The 16,726-nt window shown below is 42.4% G+C and overlaps 1 protein-coding gene across 2 annotated transcripts in view; it reads right to left on the minus strand.

The window, feature by feature from the left end:
- Positions 1–608: 608 nt before the first annotated feature.
- Positions 609–16,726, minus strand: part of rin1 (Ras and Rab interactor 1) — an 80,457-nt gene continuing 64,339 nt past the window's right edge. For both annotated transcript variants that reach the window (XM_020711716.2, XM_020711715.2), the window contains exon 12: positions 609–2,707. In XM_020711716.2, coding sequence (XP_020567375.1) covers positions 2,384–2,707 — 324 coding nt within the window. In that variant the 3' untranslated portion in view covers positions 609–2,383. The remainder of the gene's footprint in view (positions 2,708–16,726) is intronic.

Below are 16,726 nucleotides of genomic sequence, written 5' to 3' on the forward strand. Positions count from 1 at the left end.
AAATTAATGAACTTATCAAAGTATAAGATTAATTCACACAAATTTTAGTTTAACAGTGGCACATGGATTAAGATATTTTATGTCAATACAACGAATAGAAGGAGGATATCCATCCATCCATCCATCCATCCATCCATCCATCCATCCATCCAACTCTTTTGTGCGTTCATAATAAAATGTCACCAATGTAAACGTTTCATGTGATGTGAAGAACAAGGGATGCAGATTTCCAGTGTTCTTTGCTGTCATCTGGTGGTTGACAAAGTGAAATGCTACCTCTGAAATGCTCCACCATCGCTCTTGCAGAGGTGGACTGAGGTATGGAAAATGAGTGGCTTTTGTTATCTTCCCATAGCTTGAGAAAGGAAAATTTGCCATTCAAACATTTATTTATCTGAAAAATTAAAAACTAAAAGATTAAAAAAACATTAGATCCATGGCCTTTATGAAATCAAACTAGCACAGAATAGAAAACACTACCATCATGAACATGGTCAGATAGTAAAATAACTTTTTGAATTATTTGAATAAAAAGAAAAAATCCCTGCTTTACCTAATGTGGAAGATAAATTAAGGATGCATTCTATCAGAGTTTTGGCAAAATCCAATCATTTAAAATTTATTTTCTTTATTGATGAACATTTACAAAATCTAATATTTTCTATGTTATAAATGATACGGCCCACCAAACATTTCTGACTTTTTCTAAGCAACATTACACACAACATGCCAATTTGTTCACCATGGCTAAAAAACAAACAAAGCTGAACCACATTACAAAGAGGTATTTTTGGCAAACATTTTACTGACTCATAATTGCATTTATCTGCTGATGTAGATTTTGAGCAGATGCATCACAAATCCAAACTACAAATAAAAAAAGTAACTAAATAAATACAGACCATTGAGGTAAAAACTGTTTTTTTATCATAAATATTTGCAAGTAAATATAGAAATTATGGTGCAGTAAAAATATTTTGAGACACATTTTTTTCAAAGTAACTGAAGTTAAGTATAATTTTTTAATTCCCACCTCAGCCCCCTGTTAAACACTGATGTACCAAGTCTGGAAACATATTGCAATTTTTATTGCGATACTGAGTTACCTGACAAAATACAATCGTACATTGAAAAGAAAGTGTGACCTTTCATACAGTCATACTCACACACACACATGTGCCCAAACACGACATCCGGAGAACGTTCACATTAAATGAAAAAGCATGCATTAATGTTGAAAACACGTCAGAGCAAACCTCTTTAGCAAAACCAAAACACTAAATGTGTTGAAAATCCATATTTAGGTTTAATATTTACTCAACAAACTGAACAATTAAAGGCTGTTTTTTAATACACAATCTGATATTACGTAATGACACCGTTTGGAACAGTCAGTTGATCGTGATGACTTGCAGCAGTAGTCACCAGAAGCTGGTGACATGGACTTTTACATTCAACCAGTCTCTTCTTATATGTCAGACAGTCGTCTCAGGACCGCTTGGTCAAGAATAACAACAGAACTTAAAAGGGGGAAATGAAAACATAGATCAAGTGTGATTTCTAAATGGTTTAGCTCATATAAAAGGGAAATAAACATTTGCAAGTTAGTAAATCTGTTGTAAGATGCACTATGGGAGGAATGATGGGATTAGTCCTCAATCTCCCACTTTTATTTTTATTTTCCTTACAGCCAAAACCACTTTTTATGCAGGGAAGCTGCATCATTTCTGATTTAAAGCCCACTGGAAACAATTTTTTTGAGCAAGTGAATGGCTGTTTTCCCACAAATTAGCTTTGTCTTTGACATTTCCGTCACTTTGGTATGGAGTCTTGGTCTTCGATTTAATAATTCTCACCCTTTATCTTTATTCCAGCATATACTTAAATATAATCAAAACATTATAGATTTTGCCCAGAACTACACTGTGAAAGGGTTACATCACCACGTGGACAATTTGCCTTTGTGTGTCTGCATACAGGAAGTGATTTTGTTTCCAGGCAACAGTAGCCTCACAATATTTGTCTTTGGGTTTCAGCCTCCTTATGATTCAATGATGTCATCCTTTCTTGGTGTAACTCTGGGTTTTCAAAATACAGTCAAATCCACTTATTACACTTTTTTCCATGTCACAAACAGCACACTCCTTTACACTATCAGCCACACTGAGTGGGTACAACTTTTGGCAACAGTCTCTGTGTGGGTCATGCCCTCACGTCAGTCCCTTTAAGTAAAAGGTCGCCATTTAGAGTCTTTCTGTAGAAGAACTGTGGTTCTGCACGACGAGTCTCAATTCACGATGAAAAACAACTTAAAATTGGGAGAAAGAGACAGAAAAAAAGCAACCATCTATCTCCTCCTCCCTCTTGCCTCCATGCCTCCCACTCACTCCTCACACACCGACTCGCTCAGGTCCACAGCGCCACCTCTGGTGAGCCGCCGCATCTTGCTGAAGTCGTGATCGGTCCTCAGGTAGGAGAGTGAGGGGCCCCCCTCACTGTGGCTGGCCAGGTCCTGGGGTTGGGCCTGAGGCGGCAAGGCCCTCATCTCGCCTCCGCTCCGCCAGTACAGAGTGTATTGCTGTGGGTCTGACACTCCGAATGTGGAGGCACAGAGCTGCGCCAGCGCCTGGCAGGTCTCCCCGGCTCTCCACTGCAACGTCCGCACAGCACTCCGCTCCCCGTCCTGGAACAGTATCCGAACGCACCTCTGGAGCGAGTAGGGGAGGGAAGGAAAGGAGGCGGAAAGGAGATGCATAGGAAAACAAAGTGAATATATGCTGTTTTAATGCAAAACCAGAGGTCAAGAGGCTTACCACGAGAGGGCAAAAGAGGGGGAGGAGAGGGATGGAGCCAGAAGAGGAGTAATAAGTGTGGAAGCACACAGGCTGGTGATCTACGATAATCAGGCAAAAAATGATGCTCGGGAAAGAAAATGCTTCTAAAACAAAGGTTCTGCTTCCCACACACAGGCAGCCGGGTCATTACTCTTTAAATAAAAATCATTTCCATGCAAATGCTCTTTTCTCTACAAAAGCCTTTTTGCCCACACAGCCAACAATATTCCTGTCAAATCTCTAACTCACTCATTTTTCATCCAAAGTTTTTCTGTTCTTAATCAATTTTTTTTACTCTAAAAAACAAAAATCTCTCAACAAACACTTTGGGTGTTACATAATATCAGGTTCACCTACACCTACAGACACGTTCATATAGGCTGTTTCAGCACTCTCATTGAATACATACTGGACGTCACCTCTTCAGCAAATATCAATTCTGGAAAAACTACAGAAAAGCTTCTGCTGAGGCAAGCAAACTCTCAGCAGCAACTGCTACAGCTCGCAACACACAAACATAAGCGCAGGTAGCCACAGAGACTTAAAAATAAAAGATCAATAATACACAGTAACCACAATCAACAGGTCTGCCATCATCAAAACTCACAGAGTCACTTAGCTCCTCGTTGTCCGTGTGCATATTGTGTTTTCCTGCTTCAACGGGTAGATGCAGCTCAATAAATTTCATGTTATCTGACCGCCCACCTCTTCATAGCACTTGGCTCACCGATACCCGCCTGTGTCAGTGGAAAATCTGGCTGCCGGGTGAGTTAGATCGGCTATTTGAAGCCAGTAGAAGCACCACGTGATGAGACAGGAACGTGGATGACAATGCCTTCTTCTTTTGGCATCCGCTGAATTGTTAGATTCAGAGCCAGGTGGATGATAATAGAAGAGTGTGGGCAAAAAAACAAAAACGTAATTGCATGTGTTTGTATTAGTTATAAGCTGATAGCACGGATCAACAGATAATCTTTTAAAATGAGTAAAAAAAATACTTTCAAATAAATCTGTGGCATATTTGAATACAAATGTGCAGGTGTCTCGTTTTTTAATTTTTTCAAATTTTTGTATTTTAAAAGTAATATTGCATGTCTGATCACTCAAAAATTCATGCACTGCCCTAACAGCTGTGGTGATCAACTCTGATTCACATGTGGGCCACTCACTCAGCCCCACCTGTCAGCACCACAGATGTAGGACAATGAAATGTTACTCAACATGTTCCGCCATCACTATAATTAAACAAAGTCACATTTGACCTTTTCTTGACGGATTATACCTGTGAATCTTTGCCAGTTTTGTCTTTTTCGGCTTTTCAATAAACACACAATGCCTGTTTTGAGCAACACATATAGAGGGAAACCTCCCTGAAACGTACTTGAGTTATTCATGTCAAAGATTGACTAAAAGTAAATAAAATGAGAAAAATATCCTTAATAAATCCACAAATGTTTTAGACTCAGAGAGTAAAAGTATTTATGAATATGTGCCAACTATTTCTGAAAACCTTGAAATGTTTAAAATAACTTGAACCAATTTAGTAGATTTGTCAGTGGTAACAATTTGGGTAATGGAAAAGAAATTATTTAAAGATGTGTAAAAACAGAAAATGTGGCAGAAAAAAAGTTAGATGAATACAGACCAATATAAAACATGCACTAGGTCATAAAAATACAAACTACAGTTCCACCGATAGCATAGTAATATGGAGTGGTATTTAAGCAGACAGGTGGGGCTAATGTACAAAGATGAATCCATTTTTAGGTGATTGTAAAAGGTAAAACGAGCACAACTATATGCCTCCTCAATCAAAAAATGTTGCAGTTTTCTGCACGCCTCCAGTTTAATTCATGCCTCCTTTAACCAACCATGGATTTGGGTCCCCTCATTTTTAATTCCACCTTAGACATTTAGGGCCCCTTGGTGAGAGGGTGCTTTTACATCACTGTAAGCAACCAGGAGATGTCCTCGCAGTGCCCTACCCGCCAATTTTAACTGCACCCTTTAGAACACACACCCTTTACCCCACAACAATATACACACCAACACCCACACACACATGCACGCACACATCAACAAACACTCACACACCACACAAGGAAGGTGGGACTTCTGATTTTCTCCCCATCCCTGGCAGGGGGAACTGGGAACGGTGGCACTCTCTCCACGCAGGGAGAGGGATCCCTGAGTTTTTTGGCAAGACCATGAGCCAGGGATCATATCACATCTAAGCCTGGGGGTGTCTGTGTCCTTGTGGTGCTAGTTCTGGTCATTGCCCTTAAATGCTGGGCCTCTCCAAAATGAGCCTGTGGTAAGCCTGGTTGGGCCGCGTTTACAACACTCTTCAGGGACCTCCACTTCTCTTGGGCTTCCTCCTCATGGCTCGTGCCTGGGGTTGGGTTGGGAAGATGTTTAGAACTCCTGGTTGGTAGCGGCCTGCACCTCAGGGGTTTGGGGTGCCTTCCCGGGGTGGGGCCCCGCTCTGGGCCCCCCGGACGTGGTGGTGGGGGGGACTATTTAACTGGTTGGGCTGGACCTTGCACTCTCTGCTCTCAGGCGTTGGAAGTCCTGCTGGCCCTGGTCTGGGTGATGGACGTGATTGCCCTCCGGGTTGATTTCCTCCATCTGCTATACCGTGTGGGTATCGAGGGGTCCTGGCTACCACCGCCTGCTTTGGGGGGCCCTTTTGGTGTGGGGATGACCAGGCACTCTCCCTCTTTTTTTTTCAATTGTTATATTCCATCTTTCACCTAATCAGAAAATAAACACTCACTCAAGCACAGGTGTCAGCTCACCTTTGCACAAATTGTATGCATGTAAATGCTTTACATGTCTGTGTGTTTGTATGCATAGGTATGTGTGTGTGAACTGTAGTTTCATTGTGTACATGCTGACATGTTTGTATGTGAAGATTTTTGAAGCCAACAGGCATGTTTGTAACATTTGAGTGTGTCTGTGGTCAGGCCCCACCCCTTTTAGACCAACATTTCAACAACAGTGTCCTCTGTTGTATTTTATTTTAGAATAAGACTACTGTTTTTGTCTTCTTGGGTATTTTCCTGAAATTCAAACTTAAAGTTTATTTATTTGTGTGGCGCCTTTCATTTCAACTGAAAACACAAAGCGCTTTATATAAAAGCAAATGAAATAGCCATAAAATATTAAAATTAGTGAAAACAAAAAACACAGGACACTCACACAAAATTGGCACCCCTCCCTCCACTCACCCAGTTCCCCCAGTATAACCCTCAACAAAAACGTAAGAACTGGAGCTTAAACAGAGCTAAAAGTCTGGCTTGGTACTGCTTTGCAGAAACGATATAATGGGGATCCATTTATTCCAACCACAGGGGTCAGCCCAAAACAGCAACTCAGGGCTCACTCTATGGCTATTAGACCACAGAGCGGGACCCCAGACGGCCTAATGAGAACGAGCACCGCAGCAACAGCACCCCCTACAGGTAGGGCCAGTAGTTCCCCAGAACAATGGATCCCCAAGAGGAAACACTGGAGTAAGACACAGCATCAGAATATAAAAAAAAATACAATAAAAGTCATGTAAAAGCCAGATTGAAAAAGTGGGTCTGGAGCCACTTCTTACAGTCTCTGCGGCCTTGAGGCTCTCCGGCAGGTTGTTCCACAGGCGAGGCTGTAATGTTGGAACCAGGTCTCGCGTGTTTTGGTCTTCACTTTAGAGACATCTACGAGGTTTTTGTCAGAGGACCGCAGTGTCCGTGAGGGTTCAAATTTTAAAAGCAGATCGGTTAACTAAGAAGGCCAGAGACCATAAGAACATTTATCAACCGTTAGTAGAATGTTATAAGCAATCCTGAAATGCACACGGAGCCAATGCAGCGATTTTAAAATGGGTGTAATGTGTTCCTGCCCCCTGGTTCTCATCAGAACTCGTGCCGCAGAGTTCTGTAATAGTTGTAAGTTTGAAAGAGATTTTTTGGGTAAACCAGAGAGCAGGGGATTACAATAATCTAAACGACTAAAAATAGAACCATGCATTAGCACCTCAGTGCTGGCAAGAGAGAGAAATGGGCGGACTCTGGCAACGCTTTTAAGATGATAAAATCCTGTTTTCACAACGTTTTTGATGTGAGGAATAAAACTCAGCTCAGAGTCAAAAGTACGCCTAGGTTTCTCACTCATTGAGAAGGTTTAAAATTCTTGAGTTTTGGTAAAATCATCTCTCTCTTGTCTTCAGGACCAATGATTAAAACTTCAGTTTTGTACTGGTTGAGCTGTAATACGTTCTCTGCCATCCACAACTTAATGTCTAAGATACAGTTTAAAAGAGTGTTAACAGGTTCAAGGTCATCAGGAGACACGGCGATGCAAAGCTGTGTATCATCAACATAGCTGTGAAAGTCAACACTATGAGGTGCCGTGTAGGACATAATTCAGAATTAGCATTCACAAACACATATGAAAACTCTCACACACACTAGTGAAATGCTTGTATACATACAACTGAAAATGTATTCATTCACATACACATGTGAAATCTCTCACATACACATGTGAAATCTCTCACATACACATGTGAAAATGCTCTCACATACACTATCGAAAACGCTCTCACATACACATGTGAAAATCCTCTCACATACACATGTGAAAATGCTCTTACACACACTACTGAAAATGCTCTCACATACACATGTGAAAATGCTCTCACATACACATGTGAAAATGCTCTCACATACACATGTGAAAATCCTCTCACATACACTACTGAAAATGCTCTCACATACACATGTGAAAATCCTCTCACATACACTACTGAAAAAGCTCTCACATACACATGTGAAAATGCTCTCACATACACTACTGAAATTTTCGACAGAAACGGAAGGCATTTCAGTAGAAACGGAAGTTGGCTGATTATCGCGAGATAATCATTCGTCTGAATCATTCGAAAATGGCAGCCGGTTGCGCAAGGAAAACCACCGAAACGTGTAAGTATATTAAAAAATATCCAGTATCTGTTGCAAAATATATTTGTAAATACTTAAGATGATGTGTTTAATATGTTATATTCCTAAATCAACAACCTAGATTGTTTTGAAGCTCATCAATTTCAGTAATGCTAAAGCTAACGCTAACGCGAATTAGCGCCGAAGGCTAAAAACAAACGCTAGATATTACATCAAAAAGCAGTGACTTCTAACCGTAGTCACAAGTTATTAACACATGCTTTAAATGTGTTCATATATGTAGGGACAGACGAGGATGAGGAAAATCCGATCCATTTGCGTATGGAGAAAGATAGCCTGTTTGTTTTCAAGCTAGCTCGTGCCAGATGGGTAGAGACACATGATCAGATTTGACTTCATTCTAATAAACGGTTAATCGTTGTCGTACTGGGTTAAAGGTTTATGTTAAAGACCCAGAAGAGAGAGGAGGAAAGGGCTAGAAGGGAGGAACAGCGACAGGAGAGTCTGTTAAGTTTACTTGAGTTGAAATTATTGTTCTAAAATGTAATGCAGCCATTGTTTTTCCAATTTGTTTAATAAATGTATGAACAAAAATGAATAATTTACATGTATTATTTAAATCTGAGCTATTTTTAACAATCTCAAAAGGATTTTCATATAAATATCAGATGTACATATTTAGAATTTCGTTTTGTATGTTAATATTTATTTTTATACATGTTAACAATAATCCTGGTCTTCTATTTTTTTTTTTTTTTTTTTTTTTTTTAACTTGTCCTGTCCAACAGCTAGGCAAACAGATGAGAGCTGAGGGCCTCTTGTGTTGGACATATTTTATTTTAACAAGAGGGGTTATTCATCTTCAGACAAACCAAAGGTATGTCTGAATAAACCCCTTTTGTAATTGAGGCCAAACTTTATTAATTTCAATCATGTTTGAAAATCTTTGGTTTTGGACCGGACGGAAAAGGAAAGAGGGGAAGAAGAGAGAGGGACGTTAGAGAGAGGGGGGGGTAGGAGGGTGATAATAGGAGGGGAAGGGGGGTAAGACCATGAAGCAGCATAGAGCAGACAGGTTTACTGGTTGTTTATCGTTACGGTACGGTTCAAATGTAGTACAGAAAGGGCGGGGCCTGTTCACACACACTCAAATATTATCAACACACCTGCTAGCCGCAAAAATGTCCACATGTCAACATGCACACAAAACAGATAGTGTTCACGAACGCATACCTATGCCTTTAAACCAACTAGTGTGAAATCTTTCATTCATTCAATCATGCAAACTATTAGTGCAAAGGTGAGCTAACACCTGTGCTCAAGTGAGTGTTTATATTCTTCTAAAATGGATGGTGGAATGTGAAAAGAAGGAGGAGGAGCGCCCAGCCACCCCCACACCCAGACCCCCGCCGCAGCAGCAGCGGCAGCCGGAATTCCCCCAACGCCACACGGGAACAGGCAGGGAACAACCGCCCCCCGGGCGACCAAGACCGCCACCAGGGCCAGGGCCAGCAGGACCGCCGCGAGGCCCCCAGAGCCAGAGAGCAGGGAGGCGCAGAGGGAAAGAGAGCGCCGCCCCAGCCCAGCCAGGAAAGCAGCCCCCCGCCGCGCCGGAGGAGCCCAACGCAGGGCCCCACCGGAGAGGGACGCCCACAGCCCCAGACGAGCACCCCACCACCACCCAGGAGTTCCGGGCATCCCCCCGCCCCGACCCCAGGTACGAGCCAGGACCCCCCAAGGGAGACCCGCTCCGCACTCCAGGCAGCCACCCACCCGGCCCACGGTTGGTTCAGGTAGGAGCAAGGCAGGGGCCCGCCGCCCCCGCCCAGGAGGGGGGAACCCCGGGGAAAAAAGGGCGGCCCACAAGGGGTGTTATAAATATGGCCCGACCAGGCTCGGCCATGTTGGAAGTTTGGCGGGGCCCAGCGCCCAGGGGCAAGGACCAGGACCCACCCCCCAGGGACACGAACACCCCCGGCTCAGGTGTAATATGAACCCCCCCACCGCGCGGAGAGAGCACCGCCGGGCCCAGGGAGCCGGCACCCAAGGGACACGGCCGCCATCGCCAAGGGGCCCGCACCCCCCACCAGGGAAGGGGTAGGGGACAGATGGACCCAGGTCCCACCTTCCTTGTAAAATGTGTGTGTGTGTATGGGTGTTTGAGAGGGTGTTTGTGTGCATGTGTGTGTGTTTATGTTTGAATGTATATATTGAGGGGGGAGGGGTGTGTGTACTAAAGGGGGTGCAGTTAAAATTGGCGAGTAGGGCACTAAGGGGACATCTCCTGATTACTCACAGTGATGTCCCCTCACCCTCCACACCAAGGGGCCCTAAATGTCTAAGGTGCGGTTAAAATTGGCGGGTAGGGTGCCAGGAGGACATCTGCTGCTTGCTTGCAGTGATGTCCAAGCACCCCCCCTACCAAGGACCCTACATGTCTAAGGTGCAAATAAAACCGAAAGAGGGGGGGCCCACTCCATACGGCAACCATAGGAGGGGGGCCACTCCCAAGTAGCCCCCCCCCAAGGCGCATCGCAGGCTAGACCCCCCACCCCCTCACCCTAATATGAGGTTATATAAGGAAGGGGGTAAGTTGGGGACAGCTGGTAGACTGTCCCCCGGTGGTCAAACAGCCGTCCCCCAGCCCACCCCCAGCAAAGGGGCCAGGGCCACCCAGTCCTGGTCTTCTAGAGTCATGTGTGTCACAGTTGGAGCTGAAAGGAAAGCAAAGATTTGTCCTTGCAGACAGACGTGACTCTGCTCGTCCTGCATGTTCCTGGTGTTGTCCTGCTGTGGCTCAACATCTGTGGCTAAGCAGTCGCCTTTGCTGATGCACAGAATGTGCAGAATTGAACTGCAGGCAATGATTTTCATTGCAAAGGTTGGTTTTACTTCCAGTGCCCCCAGAAATATTGCTCTCCTCCTCATCTTTATCATGCCAAATGCTCTCTTCACAACAGAGCGTGTTCTGGAGTGGTTCTGGTTGTAACTGCCTCAATGGCATTCCTCATGGGTTCCCTGTAGGGTGTCAGCAGCATGATGGGATGTGCAATGCAGGGATACCCACCATCACCCAAAAGGATCCTTCAGGTGGGTTTGTTTGATTTACATAAATTGGGCTTTTACGTAGAACCCGTGAATCATGGATTGATCCTGGATTCTCAACAAAAATATCTATAAATTTGGCATTAGAGTCACATACAGCATGCATTTTAATGGAATAAAAAAGCTTCCTGTTAAAATAACAAGCTGCATTTTCTTTTAGGGCCTTTATTCTTATGTGGCAGCCATCAATGCTCCTTGTGACCCTTTGGAAGGAGAAAGACCAAGCGAGCTGCTAAAATCCAGAGGCGACTTATGGTAGTTCATTCCCACTGGGAAGCTGGGTGACCCTGCTCATCAGCTGGAGGATGCAGTCTGCCGTCCTGTGGACAACATCGCTCACGGTGGACCGTGTCATGTCAAAGACTCTGGCTACCACACTGTAAGATGTGCCACACGCCAGCCAGAAAAGAAACACCAGGACGTCAGTCTCCTGTGACCCCCCAGAGTGTGAGGAACCCGAAGCTGATGCTTCAGGACCATCGACCCAGATGCTCGATGGTCCTGCGGGTCAACCGAAAATCCAGTCTTGTGTCGGACTGACCGTCAGCGTAAAGGGCCAGGACAGACACCTTTGTGTTGGTAAAGCAGTAGAGACGTGGAAGACCCTGGAAAATGCAACATTAATTTTTTCATTGAGGAAATTAAATCACATTTTTTTAATGTTTCTATTTATTTTGATGTCTTACATTTTAGATTATGAAGTATTTATTAATTCTGGAAAATCTCGTGGTTTTTATTTGGCTGGGTTTTTGGATTTTCATTTAAACTTTTAAAAATGAAAGTTTTTGTTTTGTTTTTGTTTAAAACAAGTGATATGGTTTGACTCTGAATAAAAAATTCTAAACTTTGAACTCACAAGTGTTTCATGTAATTGGACTACACAACTCACTTGAAAAAGAATGTTAAACTCTTACCCAGCAGACTGTGTAACCTTGAGCATGATTAGTAACAAAGTTTAAGTTAAAGTTTAAGTTTAACTAAAAAAAAAGCTTTAAGTTTAACTCACAAGTTATTCTGTCTGGTCAGGGCATCCAGAGGAAATCTTCTGAGATGTCTGCTTGTCCTTGCCGTCCTGTGATGCTGCATATCTGCTCGTTTTCAGTTTGATCTCACGAAAAACGGTTGAATTATTGCCAGGAACACGGACAGATTCATTTTCAAAGCCATTTTCAGTAAGGTGTAAGAAAACTACAGAAAAAAATGCCTCCTTGCAAGAGCCCGTAAATCGTTCAGCGGCACAAAAACAAAATAAATATTGGCATGAAAAAATAACTTGGGGGTTTATTTATGAACAAATACATTAAATCAACACCAAAGTGTTTGTAATTTAATTATTTATAAATCAGTCACGTTTTCCATGATCAGAACACAGCAGATTGATAAATAGTCTTTGTAAAATGTTCATATTTATTATGTTTTTACTCTGACAAATAAGTGTCATTCTCCGCGTTAAATAGGAGTAGTTCGCCTCCAGACCAGGTGGTGGCGGTAATGCGCCACTTTGTTTTCGTGTCAAGCGCGTTGTGAACAACACCCAAAAGAAAAAAGTACTGAGCACCGGTGTCTGAATTGCTTTTAAATTCAGAGAACTATATAGAACTATATAGTTCTGCACTATATAGGGTTTTAGTAGTTAGGGATCAGGGCAGGAATTCGGACACAGGTTCATTTCCACTGAAATGCCTTCAGTCGACCAACTTCGTTCCTAACAATAAAGTAAAAAAAAAAACGTTGTTTCTACTGAAATGCCTTCCGTTTCTATTGAAATTTTCACATGTGTATGTGAGAGCATTTTGGATAGTGTGTGTGAGAGCATTTCACATGTGTATGTGAGAGCATTTTCAGTAGTGTGTGTGAGAGCATTTTCAGTAGTGTGTGTGAGAGCATTTCACATGTGTATGTGAGAGATTTCACATGTGTATGTGAATTAATACATTTTCAGTTGTATGTATACAAGCATTTCACTAGTGTGTGTGAGAGATTTCACATGTGTATGTGAATGCTAATTCTGAATAATGTCCTACACGGCACCTCATACAACACTGTGTCTCCTGATGACAGAAGGGTTGATCATTGAGATAGGAATGAAACCAGTTGAGAACAGTTTCTGAGGGGCCAACCTGACTCCTAAGTCTGTCTAATAAAATCTGGTGATCTACTGCATCAAAGGATCATCACTAGGATCCAGCATCATCAGAACAGAAAGTTTCTCCGAGTCAGAATTATCTATCTATTATCTATCATTTAAAATTTTTAAAAGGGGCCGTCTCAGTACTGTGATTTGTCCTAAAACCAGATTGACATTTTTCTAAAATATTTTATTCATTTAGGAAATCATGTAGTTTTATAAAAGCAATTTTCTCAATATATTTACCTAAAAATGGTAAGTTGGATACAGGTCTGTAACTGTCCATAATATTTGGATCCAAGTTACTCTTCTTCAGAAGGGGTCTCTCCACCGCCGTCTTACAGGCAGAGGGGAAGACACCCATCTGAAGATAGCAGTTTAATATGTTTAAAAGCTCTGACTCAAAGAATCCATACAATGTTTTAAAAAGATTAATGGGCATTGGGTCTAAAAGAAGGCAGTTTGTAGTGTTTGCTTGGGAAAAAAACTCCACCAAGCATCTTCTCATCAACCAGGACAAAACTCTCCAGTGTTTCCTCGGGTAAAGACAATGCCACTGACCTACTAGGATTAGTGCAATGTGCTATGGGCGGTCGACCCTCTGATTGGAAGATTACAGTTTCAATTCACGCCCATGTGTCGAAGTGTCCTTGGGCAAGATACGGAACCTCACCTTGCCTCTGGTGGAAGGTTGGCACCAGTGTTCAACAGTGGAGCCGACACCAGTGTGTGAATGTGTGTGTGAATGGGTCTGTGACTGCAAAGCGCTTTGGGAATTCTAGGAAGGTAGAAAGCGTTATTTAGGTATACGCCATTTACCATTAACCAGAATGCCAGACAGACAGCGATCCCGGGTGAAGCTTAGGAGGAGGATCCACCAAAACCCCGGAAAACCCGGAAGGGCGTTGTGTTACTGCCTCACGTAGCAGCTGGTGGCGCTTCACTTGTGGGGTGGAGAACTGAGGGATAGCGGCTTCAGGCAACCGGACCGGCGCTACAGCTTCGAGAAAAAGTGTGCTCTGGCCTTGCTCCCGCGAGGTGTGTCCGGAGGCAGTGGGCCGGTCGAAGAGGGCCCGGAGGCCGCAGTGGAAGTCCCTCCCCAATTCAGAACCCTGATCGTAGCCGATGAGGGGAAGGCAGGAGGCGCCATCAGGACCAGCACCAGCAGTAGGAGATGAGACTGCTGGAGGTCCATGCTGACACAACCCCAGTCCCGCTGGGTCCTGTTGGTTCGTTAGCAAATCAGCAGGGCCCGGATCTTCAGCCACCGGGGCATTGCGGTTGGAGAGCGCCAATTTAGCCGAGCAAGCAGCATCAGGTTTCGGCCCATGGCTCTTCCGGGCCTCCGCCCATGACAGCTTGGGTGTAGAGCTGAGTGCTGGGTCCCTGAGACCAGCATCGGCCTGCTCTTGCTCGAGGTCAGTTGGAAACTGAACCCACTATCCAGGGTTGGGGTTGTCTGGGCACCGGATCTCGTCGGTCAGCTCCAATCCATCTGTAACACCACCACGAAGATTCACAACATTGCTGTCGGAGCCAGTGGAGTGAGCTTCAGCTTCAGCAGGCTTTCCTGGCTTGGTCCTCCATGACTGACTGCTGGAGGTAGGAGGTATAATTCGACTGGGATGCTGTAACTGAGAGTATTTTATCGATCAGTTGTTATTTCTCCTTAAGCTCAGATCTTAGCTTTTGAGTGGTGACTTGAAGTTGGCAGTGATCCGAGTTGCAGTCTCCACAAACGGGAGCTCTAGAATCTCCGTCAGGAGGCGAGTCTGCCATCTTGCCAGCCATCTTCTTGTTTGTTTCATCCTGCATTTTTTTTCTTCAGAACTAAATTAAACCAAAAAGAATGCTGTTCCCATTTCTTTGGAATAGTCTGTAAATAAAATACCCATATAATTTGAAGCTGCTTGTGTCTGACCCATCATTCTACACCTGACTACATAAGGATCCTTTTAGTATTAATAGTAATAGTTGGATTATTAGGCATTTTTTTATGTACTTAAGTATCAACAAATGCGTTTGTGCATTACTTACCATTACTTAGCATAAGCCTACAATGAAATGCATTGGTGATCAGTTAGGTAATGGCTAAACATAGGTCAACTGCTTACTTGTGATTTATATTTAGATACCATATTTGATATTTAATTAATGCACTAACAAACATTGATGTAGGTACATCGTAATTGTCTCAATCATCTGAACGCACAGATTGAGGCTGCACAGGTGAGTTCCTGTTCAAACTTTTCTCCCACTGTGTCCTGGAGCTCGTAAACACACAAACCTATGTTTCAAGGCACCACAATAGTGCAACACATCCTTTCAGAACTGCTACCATATTTAACTCATTCACAGTTTTTTTATGTTTGTGTTCATTTCTTTAAAAAAGTTTTTCTTCATTTATTCACATGGTCCTGAATCAGAACAGGAGGGTTACACTAAATAATAAGCATCTGTCCATGCATCCATCAGCATTTCACACAAGTTGGCTTTGTCACAGCTTACACAGCTTGTAACGCAGTAGTAATTCTAATGCTTCCTACACTGTAAAAACACATAATCTCACCAAGTATTTTCGTCTAATCTTTGTCTTAAATACCTTATTAAGTTTAGAATCAGCTTTATTAATCCTATAGGTAAATTAAGTTATAGTTGAAGCCTAATCCAAGCACAATAGAATAATACAAAATGGACAGGGAAGAAATTCTTACATACATGTTCACACATGGCAGCACACTTGACATGAGACAAAACTATATAACTAACCAGTAACTTTTCAGTTTTATGTAATGACTAGTTTCAAGACAATAAGTCTTTAAAATCTTGTCGAGTCATTTAATCTTGAAAAAAAATCTTGTTTTAGCAATGCATATAATGAAACACCTTTTTACTTTGCATGATATTTTCAAGCAGAAGTTTTATTTGTAATGGTAAGTGGACTTATTTAAAGAAACAGATTTGCTTGACTTAGGGAAACTGGAAAATTTTATTTGACTTACTTGACCAATTTATGTGCAACTTTATTGACAAAGACAAGTCATTTAAGAAAAAAATTAGAATTTTAGTCTTTAATATGATCATGATCTCGAAAAAGGGATAATTGGACCGTCTTCTTGTTTAAAATAGGATACATTTTGGGGGGAAAAAACAAATAAATATACCCACTTTAAAGAGTTAAATAGCTCTTTTTGTTTTTTTTAGCAAAACATGCTTATTGTAAAACTTAATATTTCCAGCTACTGAAGCAATATATATAAATATTAGAGTTTTTAGCCAATTTTAAGATTTATTTTTTCTTTGAAGGGCTGAATGACCCTGTGACAGACTGGCGATCTTCTCAGGGTGTCCCCTGCCTTCACCCATAACTGGCCGCGACAGGCTCCGGCAGCCCCGTGACCCCGAAAGGGACAAACGGAAGAAGATGAATGAATGAATGAATGAATGAATGAATGAATGAATGAATAAATGAATGAATGAATGAATGAATGAATGAATGAATGAATGAATGAATGAATGAATGAATGAATGAATGAATGAATGAATGAAGGGCTGAATGTCACACCTTATTTTGAGAAATCGCACCAAGACAAATTGCATTTTAACCAGTTTCATTGGCAGTTTTTTTTTCACTTCTACCAGGAAAAAAAACATCTTGTATTTTATACTTTTAAACTTGTTTTGAAAAGAAATTGTTTTTCCAGTGTGCT

The sequence above is a fragment of the Oryzias latipes genome, chromosome 18 (assembly GCF_002234675.1).
Source record: "Oryzias latipes chromosome 18, ASM223467v1".
NCBI lineage: Eukaryota > Metazoa > Chordata > Actinopteri > Beloniformes > Adrianichthyidae > Oryzias > Oryzias latipes.